Source organism: Prionailurus bengalensis, chromosome E2 (genome assembly GCF_016509475.1).
Source record: "Prionailurus bengalensis isolate Pbe53 chromosome E2, Fcat_Pben_1.1_paternal_pri, whole genome shotgun sequence".
Taxonomy (NCBI): Eukaryota; Metazoa; Chordata; class Mammalia; order Carnivora; family Felidae; genus Prionailurus; species Prionailurus bengalensis.
The window spans coordinates 51,899,402-51,918,052 of NC_057352.1; the positions used below are offsets into that span (position 1 = coordinate 51,899,402).

An 18,651-nucleotide genomic window follows, 5' to 3' on the forward strand; every position below is an offset into this window, starting at 1 on the left:
AATCAGAAGCAGGCTCCAGGCTCTGAGCCATCAGCCCAGAGCCCGACACGGGGCTCGAACTCACGGACCGCGAGATCGTGACCTGAGCTGAAGTCGGACGTTTAACCGACTGAGCCACCCAGGCGCCCCTCTCAGTGTATTTTCAAAATATGCTTTGACCTCAACCTGCAATTACCTAGCATGTCCAAGATCCAAAATCCAACTAACCCTTAAAGCTATTATCAAATGCACCTTCCCTGTGAAGCCTACATAATATTTGTATTTTTATATATAATTTAATATTGATATTACACAAGCATATTCAATCATACGTATGTGTCATTGTATGCATACATATATACCATATATATTTACAGATAAGTAATTATTTGGTGATGTTCTAGTTAAGTACACAACCCTGTTTGATTGTACTTTCTTTGAGGGCAGGGTCAGCGTATTTTCCAGCTTGAATTTCTAGTGACTAGTTCGTGGATCAGCACATAGTAGGTATTCAATAAGTATATCCTGAATGGCAGAATGAATTAAGAAATAAGTGAAGTTTGGCACGTACAGGTTCTTGTTCCAGAAGAATGAGGCTCACCACAACAATGTTTATATCACTTCCAATGGTCCCATCTTTAAATAGGCTAGAAACCTGTTGGAACAATTGAAATCAAACAAAAATAAACAAAATCTGAAAATTTCCCAAACTCTGTATCAATCAGACATGTTCGTAAGTATATAGGCTTCAGTTTTACCAAATATATATACACATGAAGCCAATTTCCTCAAAACTAATTTTTTTTCAATATAATAATGTAGCTATATCTGCTATTCAATCACACAAGGACATTCTATGATTTTTAGCCTGATTTGGGAACCAGAATGGCTGGAGTCCTGACAAACTCCCTTACCATGTTCATGACTGTGAGAATGTACGTGGTGACATTTGCCTTGCCATGTTTTTCCACCATTTTCTTGTCTGCTACTACAAGGGTTTCCACATTTAGGCCCTTTTGTGACTTTCCAGCTGATCTTCTGGGTCGCCCTGTACTCCCGTATTCATCAAACCTGAGATAGGTGTCCTCCGTGGGAGGCTTAGGGGCATCTACAATGAACAGAAGAGCATTTGGAAGGGATTATCAGTAGAGAACATCTGCATGAGATAGACAGAAATCTCAACAAGGGGAGGAGAGAGTCTAGGTAACCAACACTTGACTGATCTGATAAATAATGTCTTTGGTGCTTGTCCCGGGGCTTTGCCCTTAGTTTGCGAATAAAGGTTCATTCAGTAGAAGTTGGTGGATGGATGGACTCAATAAGTCAAAAATACTCAATGAGTTAAAAAAAAAAAATACACAACCAAACAATCTACAAATCTAGTTGGTACAGCAGATCAAGAAAAATCAATTTTATCAAAAGAGTCTTTAAAAACAGATAATGCTCATTTTATTTTACTAACAAAACACTGCAGAAGTAGACATTATCCTTTGCATCTGAATTCCTAACACCTCATATACTTTCTAAATAAAATTTAGAAATATATGTCCAACAGGACATTATCCACGTCAAATACCCCTGTCTCATCAATACAAACTTTAAGGGGTCAATAAGGACTCCTTGACCTAATATTGAGTTACTTATTGGGGAAATAGCATAGTCAGAGGTGAAATTTAAAATGATATCAACTAGTTTGTAACAGGTAAAGTGCAGGTACCACCTTTATGGTGGCCATGGCCTTTGAGAAGAGACCTGGAAGTCTCAGGATGTGGGGCAGACATGATCCCTTTAGTTAATGGAGAGTGACAAGTCCAAGGGTTGCTGGGAGGGAACAGGACATTTAAAAATGTAACACTAATACGGAGTTACGTTCATACTTTAACAAGTGGTACCGTCATTATAATGGTCATAATAGCTCTCCACGGAATGAAAAGATCAAATTATTTAGAATTAGATATAAAACCTCAGGTCAGGCACTTTGATAAGTGACCCTGAGTCTCAGTTTCCTCATCAATGAAAAGAACATACTATCCATAATACCAGTCCTAAGCCTGCTCTAAAAATTAGCTTTGATATCTATCAAACACATATCAGTGTCACTACGAATATCACCACTATTAGGAATACCACTATTATTTCAAATCCATGCCAAATAGGTGTTCCCTAAAGAGGATATTTCTGTTAACACCCCAAAGACCAACTAAAATGGTAGAGACACGATATTTCACTGTTGCTCCCCATCAATAGCTCAGGGTTACTAGTTCCTCTTCTCCTTGGGTGGAACCATCCAACTTCTCTATCCAACTCAGTACTCCTCTGCGACTCGTGGCTACTGAGCCTTGGAAATGTGTCTGACGCCACTGGCGAAACTGAATTTTTAATTTGAATTTGAATAAATTTCAGTTTAAATTAAGAAAGCAACACTTGATTCAGTTCTGGAGAAACAAGTATGTTTGGAACAACTTGAATATATAACTCTACTTTTCCAACCTTAAATGTTATGAAATCCAAATACAGATTAAGTATGTCTGAAGAAAACTTATTGTCTAGATTGAAATTGTGCTCCAAGGGTTAAATACTAGATTTCCAAAACATCATGTAAATTACCAGATAATAACTTAATATTGATTACATGTTGAGATATTTTGTAATATATCGGGTTAAATAAGATACATTATTAAAATTCATCCACCAATCTTCAATTTTTTTTTTTTAAACATGGCATTAGGACATTTAAAACTACTTTTGGGGCTGACATTGTATTTCTATTAGACACCGCTTGTCTACAAAATGCAAAAGGTTGTGCCCAGGTCACAAACCATGCCCAAGGGTCGCTGTATCTCACTGTCACATCTCCTGAGGGGCCAATGTTCTCATATCTCGTGAAGCTATGTTTCAAGAGCTCAAAAAGAACAAACACCCAACCACATCATCACTGGAAGACTGGCTACTTTTCTCATGAGCATAGAAACTAAGATGATATGGGAACCCATAACTAAAAAGTAGGAGATGCTAAACAAAAACAAACAAAAGCTTATCAAAATCTTTCCTAGTGGGGCACCTGGGTGGCTCAGTCAATTGAACGTCCAACTCTTGATTTCGGCTCAGGTCATGATCTCACGGCTCATGGGTTCAAGCCCTGCATCAGGCTCCTCACTGGCAGTGCAGAACCTGCTTGGGATCCTCTCTCTCTGTTCTCCGTCTGTCCCTCCCTCACTTAAACTCTCTCTCTCTCTCAAACTCAACTTAAAAAAACAAAAATCTTTCCTAGTTTAATCTAGAAGAATTAAGAACTGATCACCCAGCTTTTGCCTGACACAGATGAATATTGGTCCATCTCTAAGACTAATTTCAGGGGATGCTTAGGGTAGCCCCATTTTAACCTGCAAAATCAACATACCCAATGGCACTCAAGAAAGACTATGGAGGGCCCACATAAGAACAGAGTAAGAAAAAGTTTCCTTACATACATTTCTTGCGTCGTCCACAAAAATGCTGCTTTTGCAACCTTGGGTGGTGATGCTCTCTTTCTTGACTCCGAGATGTGTGGGGCATGTGAGTTGGGGGGTGACCAGGATGATGCCCGCTGGAGCCTAGGTAGCCATGGCAACGCTGGATCTTCTCCTCAGCCGTCCTTTTGTACAGTACGTGAGGATGATGCCCTGCAGGTGCACTGTAGTTATGTTCCTGGGCCAGCAGCTGAGGTAACGGGGAGATGAGGAATTCATTTTTTCGGGTCCTTATTAGACCTGACTAAAAACCAAACACACAGAAAACATTAATGATTCCATGCATCTCTTTTTTTACATGGTGATTTTCAGTAACTTTATTGGCTACTTCCTGTGTGTGGGCACTGTACTAAGCAACTGACATGACTTATCTATTTTATATATACCATTAGCAGTTACAATGTTATTACCCCCATTTTAGAGAGGACAAAGCTGAGGCTGAGGCACTTAAGTAGGAAAGCCAGCACTGGCCTTATAGGGACAGAAAAATAATTTTCCTGTTACTTTTCTAGGTTTGTGGGTCAGACCCCATTGATGAGAGAGCATAAGGCAATCTGAGGGCAAAGCAAACGCTAACAATCCCCTCTTCCCCGACCCTAGGTGGGATATGTGTGATATTCCTCGGACACTCCCAGCTGTCCAAGAATAAAGGAAAGGAAAGAAAACAAATGGTTAAATGATACAGATCACAGTCATGAAGGACATGAGTCTCCATGTGTTTACAAATATCTTAGTAAATTATGAGAGAAAGGCAACCTTATCAGTAGCCTAATCTCCAGAAACCTATAGACTCAGTTTCCTGGAGCCCTAACATCACCCTCCCCTCCATAGTGATGTGGGGAACAAAGGCAAGAAGGAAATGGCAGGTAAATACTCAACATGTCTCCGGAGGCAAGGGAAACAAAAGCAAAAATGAACTATTGGGACCTTATCAAAATAAAAAGCTTCTGCACAACGAAGGAAACAGTCAGCTAAACTAAAAGGCAACCTTCGGAATGGGAGAAGATATTTGCAAACGACATATCAGATAAAGGGTTAGTATCCAAAATCTAGAAAGAACTTATCAAACTCAACACCCACAAAACAAAGAGTCCAGTGAAGAAATGGGCCAAAGACATGAATAGACACTTCTCCAAAGAAGACATCCCGATGGCCAACCGACACATGAAAAAATGCTCAACGTCACGCGTCATCAGGGAAATACAAATCAAAACCACCACGAGATACCACCTCACCCCTGTCAGAATGGCTAACGTGAACAACTCAGGCAACCACAGATGTTGGCGAGGATGCGGAGAGAGAGGATCTCTTTTGCATTATTGGTGGCAATGCAAGCTGGTGCAGCCACTCTGGAAAACAGTATGGAGGTTCCTCAAAAAACTAAAAATAGAACCACCCTATGACCCAGCAATTGCACTAGTAGGCATTTATCCAAGGGATACAGGTGTGCTGTTTCGAAGGGACACTTGCAACCCCATGTTTATAGCAGCACTATCAACAGTAGCCAAAGTATGGAAAGAGCCCAAATGGCAATCGACGGATGAATGGATAAAGAAGATGTATACATGTACAATGGACTATTACTCGGCAATCAAAAAGAATGAGATCTTGCCATTTACAACTATGTGGATGGAACTGGAGGGTATTATGCTAAGTGAAGTTAGTCAGAGAAAGACAACTACCATAGGACTTCACTCATATTAGGACTTTAAGAGACAAAACAGATGAACATAAGGGAAGGGAAACAAAAAGAATATAAAAACAGGGAGGGGGACAAAACAGAAGAGACTCATAAATATGGAGAACAAACAGAGGGTTACAGGAGGGGTTATGGGAGGGGGGATGGGCTAAATGGGGGAAGGGGCACTAAGGAATCTACTCCTGAAATCATTGTTGCACTATAGGCTAACTAATTTGGATGTAAATTTAAAACAACAAAAAAATAAAATAAAAAAAAAAGAATGGCAGGTAAAAAATAATTTCTTTATAACCTGCAGCCCATTGACAAATACTTGAGGCAAATACCGAGTAAAAGGTTTCTCCAGGAACCCCCTACTGTCATAATATTAATGCCTTACTAGAGGAAAAACAACCTTAGCTTGACAATAGCTAGGCCTCCAGTATCTTATTAATCTTCTAAATTTAACATATGAAAATCCCTTTAGGAACTTCCTCTGGACTTGATCTCCTCCAACTGCATAGTATATAATCAGTCACTCCTCACAACCCCAGGGCAGCTCTTTCTGCCCACGGGTCCTGTCCCTGCACTTTAATAAAATGACCTTTTTGCACCAAACTCTCAAGAATTCTTTCTTGGCCACAGGCTCCGGACCCCAGCACCTTTCCAAAACCCCATCACCGTTGCAATAAAAGATTAACAGGAGAAAAACAGACATTTAATAACATGTATACCTTCCGTATATATGGGAGTTACCCAGGAAAAGTGACTAACTCCCCAAAAGGGCCCAAGACACCACTTTGTAAATAGTGTCTCTAGCTAAAGGTACAAGATGTTGAGGGGGTGATGGGGGCGGGAGAAGGGCAGTCATGCGAGGTTACGAGAAGCTCAGAAATAAAAAAAAGATACGGTCGTGATGCAGATTGAAGTCTTGGCCCTCTCCATGGCAAGTTGCTAGAGGTCTGGTCACCCAGACCAATGTTCCTGGTACGGAGAGGGAGACACCCCCACAAATGGAGATTTCCCTTGCAGATGTAAATGTTGCTTACAAAATGGCAACTTCTGCTCAGTTTACAGGGTGTTTCTTATGTCTGTAGTTTCTTCAAACAATCAGCCTAAAATAATCCTTATGCCCAAGAGGCATAGTTTGGGGCACCTGGAGGTCTCTACTCTCAGAGGCAATGCCCTCAGCCACTATTCCAGACTCTTCACTACTAATCTTGACATTTGCGACTCAGGGCCCCGCCCCGTGACATCCTAGAGCCTCTGCCTCTACGAGGTGGGGGACGCGATGCTGCGGCAAACGCTGGGCAGAGGGGGCAGTTTGATAGCAGCTCCGCCCTCAAGGGGCCCACATCAAGCGCCGGAAAAACCGAGACCTTCCATCATGGCTCCACAAGCGCTAAGTAACAGGCTGGCATGGGTGACGGAGGAGCGAGGGTGCTCATGGTCATCCCCATGGAGGGGCCTGGGGCTGCGTGATCCAGAGACAAATCTGCTAAAATGGAGAGGAAAGAGTCAACGAGGATTTCAGCCACCTCCGCTTTGACCTCAGTCTGTCCTTTCTAATCGATGAAACTCTTTCCAGCTTATCTCTTCGCTCAGGCAACAGACCCAGCGGGCAAAGGATCTTGTGGGGACTGAAACGCCCTCCTCAAGCAACAGGGACTGCCCTGACCCCGTGTGACTGACTCCAAGACCAGGATCGATTTGACCTTCACTGCCCACCTGCAGGTACCCACTGACCTTTGGCCCACATTTTCCTTATATAGGCTGGAAGTATTTTCAGCACTTTGGAGCCAGTCTTTCAGACATGAGTCTCCTGTCTTCCTGGTGTTAGGCTCATTGAAATAAACCCCTTTCTTATTTCCTCTCTGCCTCGGGATTTTGCCAGTGTGAGTGACCAGACCCGGTCGGTTTGGGAGCCCTGGAGCCAACCACCGTTTTGCTTTCCAAGTTCACGGCACAAAGCGTGTCTCTTGGCACCAGGTATTTTAGCCGGAACGTACCCGGGCCTTCCCTTCCGCACCGCCACCCTCTCTCTTCCTGCGTTTGGTTCAGAAGTTCCTGGACACCCAGAGCCAGGTAGAGCAAGAGTGGTCTGCAGTTTCAGCCTGCCCAGGAGCTTGTTTGAGATGCCAACTCAGGAGGCCCCCCCAGTGGCTCAGCTGGTTAAGCATCTGAGTCTTGATCCGGGCTCAGGTCATGATCTCACAGTTTGTGAGATCAAGCCCCGCAGCAGGCTCTGTGCTGACAGTGCTGTACCTGCTTGGGATTCTCTCCGTGTCCCTCTCTCTCTCTCTCTCTTTCTCTCTCTCTGCCCCTACCCTGCGTGCTCGCTCTCTCCAAATAAATAAGCTTAAAAAACAAAAGGAGAGACGTGACTCAGGTCTTGCCCCAGATCTGCTGCATCAGAGTCAGCATTTTATTTAGATCCCCAGGTGATCTGTAGGTCTGTGAACCTTTGAGAAGCCTTGACACCGGCCAGCAATTCTTGAACTCTGCTCAACGTCGGAAACACCTAGGGATCCGAAAGGTACGTGCAGACTCCCTCACTCCCAGGCAGGATCTCGTATCATCAAAAACCAACTCTCTGCCCTTGTGACCCATGCATCAGAACTTTTGTCTTTAACCTCTCTGATGACTATCCCAATGCACCAAAGACTTTGTGAACCAGTCCTCCTAGACCTTAGCTTCTTCATGAGCAGAATGGGGAGACTCCTTCCCAGCCCGATACCTTACAAGGCGACCTAGAATCGCCATTGCAGAAATCCATCATACGTGCTCGACTGCAGCCATCTTGATGACTGAGGATGATGGATGAGGCATGACTGAATCAACACACACTAAGTGCCAGGCAAGTGCCAGCCACACGACTGTGCAAGAGATACACAAACACAGCATGTGGTTTGCTGGGGAAACAGACGCCTAAAAATTCAAGGATGGTACCAAGTGCGAAGGGGGAGTCGGGGTGAGAGCAGATTACTATGGGAGCACAGAGGCGTGTGTGGAGGGGTGGCACCAGATGGGCTGTGCCCGGGGCCTAATGTCAGCCCGATGTTAGGGTTCAGCTTCCCATTCCTAAAAGAAGTCCCAGAACCTGTGGCTTGGTCCTGAGTTTCCTCCCCCTGCAGAAGGGTGTTGCCTTCTGAAAGACTGTCTTATGGACTGTAGCCGCACTGACTTATTATCTGGAACTGGGACACGGACAGATGCCTTCCTTGGCTCAGTCAACTCACACTGAGCACCGAATTAGCAGCCATGTTCTAGGCACTGGCATAAAGAACAGAGGCACACAGAAAGGCAGCAGAATAGTTCACATTCATGTTCTCGTGGAGATGCAGGGAGAAGAGAAATCGACTGGCAAGATAAAAATTCAGATAAGTAAAATCCCACAATCCAGGAATCCTGTCCGTCATTAAGTTCAGGCTGGATCTCAGAGTGACCTGCCCTTCCCCACCCAGTCCAGGGTCATGCTGGTAGGTTCTTCCGTCGCTCATCTGGATACTTTCTGTTGAGTCTCCCCAAGCCACCTGCCTCCTCTCCAATATGGTCCCCTGGCATCAGCAAGAGCCCTTGTCCAATGTAATCAACTCATTCCATACACTCAGGTATTGATCTCAAATCCAAATCTCGTTTCTGGGTCCACAGGCCCCGCATACCCTGCCCCGTATGGAGCAGGGCAGCTCTCCGTCCCTTCTCACCTTTCCCAACAGGGCATTTATTTCACTTTTTGAGGCTACAGTGTTCTTTTACTTGAAGGGGAACAGAATTAGCCCCATACATGCCTCTTGGGCACAAGGATTATCTAGAGCTGGTTATTTTTACCCATCAGCCCACCTAGGAGAAGCTCTGAAAGCCAAGAAGTTACCCTTCGGTCAGAGACGTTTGCATTTATAAAGGAAATCCGGACTGCAAACTCTTCTCAATGGAGAAGGTGGGGACTTCAATCTGCATAACAACTGAGCCTTTGCTGACTGCCCGAGGCCTGCAGAGGCCCCATAACTGCCCCCCTCAACATCTTCTTTTGTCTTTAGCTGGCCTTGATATTTAAGGTGGTGTCTTGGGCCCTCCCCACACACACCTGCACATACTTTTTCTTTGACCTCTCATCTCCTGCTCCCAAAGACCTGCTTGGCTGGTGCTTATGTCCCCTTCCCCTCAAAGAAATCACACCCATGGCCCTGTTCCTCTCCCACTTCCAAATTCTCAGAGGCCACAGTTCCTTTGCTCCTGCCTACCTACAAGGATGGAAACAAACATAATGCCCCCCTCTCCCCAACACTGTGCACTAAAAGTTGCAGGTACGCTCTGGGACAGCAGAAGCCACACCCACCAGCATCCCTGCTGTGAGTCACACGCTATCAGCCAATCAACACTTGTTTATTAGACGAGGAATGTCTGTGGCCTAAGCGAAGGCAAGGAACTCAGACCCGGGGCCACGCTGAGGATTCGCCAGCACCCCTTCCCCCTGTAGCCGAGGACACCAGACGTGGGAAGTGACCCGGGAGCAAGTCAGTCACTGCAAGGCTTTATTGAAACCCTGTGAGGAAATCTCAGCTGGAAGCAAAGGCAGAATTGGGTCCCTCCGAGGTAGACCTTGGCCTCCCAGGGCCCCCACGCCTTCCGTGCACAGGAAGACAAAAGCCACCATTTACAGTGCCCCGTAGATAGAGTGAACAGTTAAAGGTGGGGGGAGGGGTGATTTACCCACAAAAGCCCGCCTGCCTTACTAACTTCCTAACCTGGTTAAACTAATATCAAAGCGACTTAAGCCACTTAAGTGCCCTAACTGGGCTAACCGGTTTGGAGGCCTTTTCTCTCTTCTCCCCATTTCCTGAGCACCTTAGGCAAACCCAACGCACAGCGAAAACTCCTGCACTGGGAAAGCATTTAAAAAAAAAAGGAAAACCGAATTGTCAACCATTATCTGGACCAACACACTGGGGCCACACAGTCCTCTTATTTCTCAGTTCAGAGTGGCAAGGACAAAAATCTAGAATAATTCTTCAACACACAGCAAGAATTTCACAGCGCTGGATATGAAGGAAGAAACGTTTTCTTTTTGGCGTTTAATCTGATGGAAAACACTGGAGTCTGACCAAATAAGTACATTTTAAGGTTTAAAAATACAGACCCAGCACCTCCAAAAGGAGCCCTCCGTTGAGGTGTGGAATGTGGGAAGCAATCTTGACTTACTGCAACGTTCTGGTTCCAACAGTGATGAGGGAGATGCCCTCAGGTGGCTTCCGGTTAAATGGAGGAGGGAGGGATCAAACAAGAACACCAACGGGTATGAAATATTCCTTTGTGCCAAGCACTAGGGGGGAAAAGGGGGTTCTGTGAGAGAAAATAAGGGCAAGGGCAAAGGGTGAGGAGCGGGGGGGGGGGGGGAGGTCATAGGAGGCCTTGCTGAGGACAGGCATTTTCATGAGACTAGATCCCTTTCCTGGCAGGGGAAGTCTGGGTGGATCTGAGGAGGAAGAAGCCGGGAAGGGACAGGAGGGAGCAGAGACCCAGTGGGCTACCAGAAGGATGGAGCCCGAGGACGTGCTTAGGCGTCCCCTAAGCTCAGCTCCAGAAGGACAGGAAAGGCCTCACATCCCTGGGGAGGCGGATGTGCTAACACTGACAGCTGCCCCCAGCTACCCACCCAAGGGGACTCCTCTCCCTCAGAGGACAGAGGAAGCCAGAGATAAAGAACCAGCTGCGCCCCCTTCTGGACTGGATACTGTTCCCACATTAAGCGTCAACCTTTTCCAGTTTCAAAGACCTAGAAACCCTGTCACATAACTTAGCTGTTCAATTTAACAATTCAGTGGCTACGGACCAAGAGCCAATATCCTACGCAGATCACAGTTTCCCACTTTACACTTCGAAAAAGGAGATACTGTAAGATAATGTTAGCAGTTGTTTCCTGTCTCATTTTTTAGGTTAATTTTTTTATTTAGAGGGGAAGAGGAGAGAGGGAGGGGCAGAGAGAGGGAGGGGCAGAGAGAGAGGGAGAGAGGGAATCCCAAGCAGGCTCCGTGCTGTCAGCACAGAGCCTGATGCAGGGCTCCAACTCACGAGCCGTGAGATCATGACCTGAGCTGAGATCAAGAAACAGACGCTTAACCACTTAACCAACCGAGCCACCCAGGCACCCCTATTTCCTATTTTGGATTTCAATGGCCAAATAATACATAAAGGACACATGCAGGGTATAAATCATACGTCAAGAAATTGCCTTTTACAACACCCCTCCCTCTAGGTCCTGTTTTTAAATTCTATCAAAGGCTTTAAACTTAACAGAAAAAGGGAGACTGCAGATTCCAGAAAGGACAAGGTCCTTGTCCTAAGTGACTCGTACCCCCGCACTTATACCTAAGAGTCAAAAACTGATTCAATGGATTAGTGATGTGACACAATATAGCTTAAAGAAAGGCCTTAAAGTAGTAATAAAAAGACAACCTCCATGGGCAGTACCAAAATTCTCGTTCTCTTTTTAGGAAAGACCAATAGAATAACAAAGGACCCCCCAGGAGGCTGGCTGGACAAACTACTGGCAAAGATAAATATATTTGTGGTTACCAAAAATCAATTTAATTTTCACTTTTTAATTTTTAACCCATCGCTCACCTTGGCAACAACAAAAGAATATTGTAACCTCAGTCAAGACATCACATTCTTGTTTTTAAGAAATTATTTTGTCCAAACGAGAGCACCAAAGAATAAATAACCGATTGGTTGCCCAACATGCATGAGGATCCCCCAAAGAGGAAACCCTGCAGCTCAGAGTAAGCAAAAAGCTTGAGGAAGCATAGCAAATATGAAACAGGAGTCCATCGTCCAGGGGTTGGAGGAGGAGAGAAAGCAAGCATCAGAGAAGCGAGGGACTAGGCAATAAGGAAACGCTGAGAAAGCTTAATGGGGGAAAACTACTGGCATGAGAATATCTTGGAATTTTGTGAAGAAGTGACAAAAATTAAGATAAAATGGAATGGCACAGAGACCATGTAGGAGGGAAATGCTCAACGTAAAAATGAAATAGACCAGAGGTAAACTTGAAGTTCTATTGCTTGCTAAATGGGCATAAGCACTCTGAACTTCTGGTTGCTTTCCCCCCACACCCCCCCCCCCCAATCTGTAAAATAGGAATAAACGTACCTCTGACTTGGGATTTTTCTCACTGATCAAATAAGTGAATATTTACCAGGCACTGTGCTAAATTGTCAACCGCTCCATAAACAGTAACATAAAACATAGAGCCGTCGTGACTTTCAAAAAAGAAATCAGAGGCTTGAGATGACAGAAAAATTGTTTACCCGGGTTCTCGATGAGAGTACGTGGGACTATCTGGACCAACGATCAGGCTGAGGAGACAAAATCTGACATTCTTACGGCAAAAGAATACTGACACTGATAACATCCTCTGTGCTCTACAAAGCACACAATTCCAAGAAAACAAAGCAGAACTTTTTGCCATCTGCATCTACACAGGCTGAGATGGTTTAACAGACAACTCAGACAGGCCCCCACATGTGGACGCACCTTTTGAAAAAAGAATGTATATTCAGGATTCCCTATTATGGTCGGAGGGAGCGGGAAATCTCTTACATTTGGGGAGAAAAAACCCAAAAATATACATGTCAACAAGAATCTGGCATTTCCCATCTTTCTTTTTTTTTTTGACAGCAACATCACCATCAACTAGATTCACAACACAAATATGATTTAGAAGGGGATTTAGGTTTTCCCGATTCACGCACACAGTAATCGCCCTCCAAAAAAACCGTAAAGCCAGCTCACAATGCACATTTAATCAGATACTATCAATATCCCCCAACTGCTCACAGCCTGGGGAGAGAGGAGACCATGAAGCTACAGTTTTTTCGATTCTGTGGCAGTTAAGTGAGAGACTGGTTTATCCTTTCTTACTCCTGAAGAAGTTGACAGACCTCTCAGATACGGACACAAATCAGATCTAGTCCCTGATTTGTAAAATGGGAATAATAATATCACTTCCCTGAGAGGATTTTTAGAGGATTAGAGGAACTAATACTTCTGAAGTGCTAAGAACAGCTTTGGCACAGAGAGACACGTAGTACATGTTTATTATTATCATTATTCCATGTGGTTATTTGAGGGAACAAAGCAGAGAAGTCATGTCGTTTTCGAACAGAGTATAGTTATCCTAATTTTGCCCTTCAATTGGGCCTGAAGTTCTGAGGAGGCGTAAGTATTCTGTTTATCGAGACAATAATGGGAGGACTACACAAGGCTTTAAGACTGGCAAAGAGACATATTAATGGCGTTTTTGCAAATGTGACTGAAGATATTTAAAGACAGGAGAAATCATGGATTTTTTTCACCTCGGAGAGTTGCTTAACTCAAAGGTTCTACGTTTTAGTTTTGACTTGTTTGTTGGTTTCTTTCGATGGGGACGGGAAAGACAGAGGGCAGGTGGAGAGAAAATCACCGGGCTGCTCCTCGTCAATGACCCCTTTGGCCCCACTAGAACTTTTTGTCACCTGCATCTACACAGGCAGAGGTGGTTTAACAGACAACTCGAACTTCTGGTTGCTTCTCATCTACACGTTTACAGGTTAAAATGTTGAAACCCAGCGTCGGTCCACTGTGAACACCCCATCTCTTATCCAGCGGCCCTCTATTAAAAAAAGGCAGCTACATGGGGAAAAGGATGCTTTGATTAGCCCCAAGAATAAATGGAATGTCCCTACTGGGAGGAAAAAAAAAAAAAAGCAAAGTTGCCTTTCTGGAGAATACGGCAGAATGCACCAGGACCACAGATTACTGTTCCCAAGTTACATGCTGGCCACATTCAGCGAACACCTGAGCGGATCACTCCAGATGTGCCCTGAGCCCCCTGCCTCTGGTACACACGGGTGCATCACTGAGCAAAGACCAGTTCTCCCGGTGATGCCTGACCTCCGCCAGGCAGGGGAAGTCTCCATGTCCTGTCCGTCTCTATGGCTTTCTGAGTCGTAATGCTAAGGATGAATTAGCAAGAAGAGCTAAAAAAAAAAAATCTTTCTGCAGAAAGTCTTCAGATCTCCTGGCTTTTTTTTTCCCCCTCTTTCCTGGCTTGGGGTGTCTTGACTACTTCTTCAAACACTCCAGGAAGTAGAGCCCAGGAGACTTTTCTTTCGGGAGGAGACCTCCTCACTGCTAGCAATTCAGGGAAGGATTCCTCCAATACAGAATGGGTACCTGTGCCTCAGAAAGAGCCCTTGCTCATCAGCCAGCGGGCCTTACGTACAAAAACTACGGTCCCGGGGGGTGTCAGTTTCCTCAACCTGGGTTCAGATCACTAAATATCACTTAAAACTTCACTGCCCCCATCGGGGGGACCTTTGACATCCCTAAACTGACGTATTTAAGAGCACAACCGGAAAGGCGAAGCTATCACACCTCACAAAGTCGATAGAATCCTATTTCAATTGCTACTTTTGGAAGCAGCCTCCAAGAGAACCGACTCAGTCATAGCCAGAGGGGGGAAAAAACCTCAAAAATCAAAGATTACAACAATTAGAACGACTCAACATCAGGTCCACACTTTACCCAGTCCACATCGTCCACTTCCAATTCCCCGCCCCCCCCCCCCCCCGCACCGCACGCCTTCTGTTTCCTCCCCTATGTGTAGATCTTTCTGAACATCCTTTTCCTCCTCTGAGATTTCTCCCTCCCTCCCCCCACCCCCGCCAGCGTCCACACTCCCAAAACTAACATCATAGCAAAAAAAAAAAAAAAAAAAAAAAGAACTAGCCTTTGCTTTCCCTTACACTAGACAAATTTGGCTCCAAAACAATATTAACTAACATGGCTTTGACCACGTGCAATGGTTTAAGCTACTGACACAAAGATGAATCGACTCTTTCCTCCGAGTACTTCCTATAACCGTCTGTACTGGTATAGAGGATGCCATTCTCGCGGCTCTTCAGAGAGGTTAATAACATACTGATGAAATCTATTCATGTGGCTAATTAAAAATATGCCTGTTGAAATAAACACTTAATGACTTCAACAGCCCAAATCTCATGAGACCAGAGTGCAGGGATTCACAGTGCAACACTGGGTTGGGATGTATAAGCCCATTTGGTTTCCATTTATGCCTGTGTCCATTCTCATAAGGGTAGAGACCTCCAAAAAGCTTGTCTTTTTTTTTTTAATGTATTAATGCCAAAATGGTTGACACGTTTACCCTATTGTATGTATGTTAGTATTAATTTCAAAAAAAATACACAAATGCCCATAAACGCACACAATTTTTATAAGCAGCCTTAGAAAGAATCTATGTTTCAACATTTAATAATTCATCCAAGTGGTTAATAATGATCAGCAGAGGTTGGGGAATGTCTCCTTCTCCTCCTCTCCCCTTTCCTTTATTGTCCCACCTAGAGGAATAGTTCGTTGCTTCCTATGTACCAGACAGTCTACAAGGCATCCTATCTGCAAAATCCCACCTGTCGCACAGCTCAGTTTGAAGGGTACTTCCATTAACTTCTCTGTATCTCGGGGCTGGCTGACCACACAGCCTCTGCTCACTCTTAACCACACATCCAGTTAGAATTCAGGAAAAGTTCTAGAAACGCTGTACTGTTCAACTGAAATTTCCTAAGAGTACAACTCAAATGTTTTCACAAAAATAAACGAATGCATAAATGAATGAACATACCTATGTGAGGTGACGTGTTAACTAACCCGAAGAGGGGGATGGATGGTGTATGTGTATCAAATCACATCATATGCTTTAAATATTTTACAACTGAATTTGTCTAGTATATCTCCATAAAGCTGGAAAAAAAAACCCACAAAAAACAAGGGTTTCGGAGAGGTTATGACTTTTGTGGGGAGTACGATAGCAGCCCATGCCACTTACTCTGAAGGTGGGACTCTTGACAACTAAATACTTCTGAGATGGCTTAAGGTAGGTCCTAACCTCCCGTCAAGATGGATCCAAAGGACATGGAGAAATACCCATAAATTCAGCTCTCCAGAAATGAAGGCTGGGGTCAAATGGCACTAAAATCAGAGTCATCCTTTTGACTTCCCCTCTCCATTTTCACACCGAAGTGGGGGGTGTTCGACAGTGTCACTGAGAAAGCTTCTCCGTGGATCTAGAGGGAACTGGCTCAATTGTCCTCTGGAATGTAGCCTTATTGGACATCACTGATCTCGTTCAAGACTTCCTTCTGCAAAACTCTTGTTTCTTCCCTTCTAGTTTACTGCAAGTGCTTTGACGGCAGGCCTGGGACACTCTGCTTTGCAACCACTACGGCAGGTCCTGCCTGTCATCTTTGGGAAGGACATACACAGAATAATAAGAAAGGGAAACCATGTCTTCCCAGCTCCTCAGAAAGCTAAAACATGCCCTGACAATAAGAACAGATATCAAAGCTGCATGACCCTTACAAGCAGTATGGTCATGAAGACCTTCTCATCTAGGGAAGACTAAGGAGGGAGCCATTTGACAGTCTTGTGTCACATAATCCTCTGTGCTCCAGCCTTTTCTTGAGAATCAGATAGTTTCAAAGGAAGCTTAAGAAAGGATGTCATTTGGAAAACACATGACTACCATAATGGCTGTTGGTTAATTGTGAGGGACCAAGCGGAGATAGCTAGCAGGTCTGGATTTAATAGAAACCAGACTCTCCACCAACTTCACATGGGACCATGCCCCCAGCCTCTCCCCCTGGATCATTCCAGTCTTTGGTGCTATGTCGGCTAATAAACAGTCTTCCTTCTTCAAATGTCATGTCAGCATCCTGTGGAGGGAGGGGCACGCTACATGTCTGAGAAGAAATAGTCATAACTCATAACCATCGAAGTCATGTTTTTTAATGTCAGTTTCAGAGGTTAAACTTGGGCTTCCAACCTCCAATTCTCATTTTCTCTAACGATGTCTTACCAAATGAGGCATTATGTGGTTAACAATGTTGACAAATGTCAGCACACGCTTGATCTCTTGAGCTCCCAACGCTGTCCTGCCCTGTCTTCTCATTCCAGTTTGGTCATGTAGTGCCACAGGTCCAGAATAAAGCGGGGGCCTCCTCTCTTGTCTCTCTGTTGGCAAGCACTACCCTCTCTCACTCCAAAGTCATTTTTCTAAAGCATCACTTAAAACAGGTCACATTTGGGGTGCCTGGGTGGCTCAGTCGGTTAAGCGGCCGACTTCGGCTCAGGTCATGATCTCGTGGTCTGTGAGTTCGAGCCCCGCGTCGGGCTCTGTGCTGACAGCTCAGAGCCTGGAGCCTGTTTCAGATTCTGTGTCTCCCTCTCTCTCTGCCCCTCCCCTGCTCATGCTCTCTTTCTCTCAAAAATAAATAAACGTGAAAAAAAATTAAAAATTAAAAAAAAAAAAGAAGGCAACATGCTTAGTACTAAAAGAGACATAAAAATAGGTAAGATATTGATGCTTACATTTAAGGATGTTTCTCCTTTGGGAGACAAACATATAACCAATTAATCAGATAGATTATGTCCCTCTCCTGATTCATCATTATGATTTATTTACATGCTTCTCTTGTAAGCTTCTTTACCATCTTGCACGTTACTACAGCACTTACCAAAGAGAGGTATATGCTCTTGGAACTTAGCTGGCATTGGCATGACACTCAACTCATGCTGAAGGAACAAAGAATATACAAAATTCCACGGGAATGCAAAGTCAGACCACCTCTGAGAATGATATCAAACTCTTGTACATTGAGAAGTGGCTGAGGGTTTTGAAGAGAAAGCCAGAAGAACCCATCTATGTTAAAGAAAACTGGCAAGGGGCACCTGGGTGGCTCAGTCAGTTAAGCGTCCAACTTCGGCTCAGGTCATGATCTCACAGTCTGAGTTCAAACCCCAGGTTGAGCTCTGTGCTGACAGCTCAGAGCCTGCTTCAGATTCTGTGTCTCTCTCCCCCTCTGCTCCTCCCCCACTTGTAATCTGTCTCTCTCTCTCAAAAATAAACATTAAAAAATACTTAAAAAAAGAAAAAGAAAACTGGCTAGACCCAAGTTGTAGGGATTCTGCCTTCCCTAACAGTGGAGGGATATGCTCATTTGACACTCTGTATAGGCTGCCTGCCATTTTTGTGAAACAGGCCAAAAATTTAGACTATAGAAAATTATAAAATTACACGTTAAGTAACATCCAGTTTATCAACTCATGATACCATCATTGCTTCAGATTGCTTTCTCAAAGAGCCTAAGCATTCCAGATACAGGCATTGCGGTACTGAAATCTAAACTGTCAATACCAAATCAGTTCAGATTGGTATTTTCACAGGAGTATCGCTATCAAAACTCTAACTCCTTGCTAGCTGAAAAGCAATCATCAGGAGATTATCGACACTCCCTGCTATTTATATTCTCACCATGCACACTTCCTGGGCTTCTGAGTTTAGAGAGTAGGGAATCTAGGTAGCGGATGTCTAATACACATTTGCCAAAAGGAGTGATGGTCCTAGAAGAAACAACTGGCACGTTTCCTGTG

At 44.4% G+C, this 18,651-nt stretch overlaps 1 protein-coding gene across 1 annotated transcript in view; it reads right to left on the reverse strand.

Moving 5' to 3' along the window:
• ADAMTS18 (ADAM metallopeptidase with thrombospondin type 1 motif 18) overlaps positions 1-18,651 on the reverse strand; it is a 141,571-nt gene that overhangs the window by 74,666 nt on the left and 48,254 nt on the right. The window contains exons 4-6 of the mRNA XM_043599387.1: positions 3,450-3,732; positions 894-1,087; positions 551-634 (exon numbers count right to left, since the gene is read on the reverse strand). Coding sequence (XP_043455322.1) covers positions 551-634; positions 894-1,087; positions 3,450-3,732 — 561 coding nt within the window. The remainder of the gene's footprint in view (positions 1-550; positions 635-893; positions 1,088-3,449; positions 3,733-18,651) is intronic.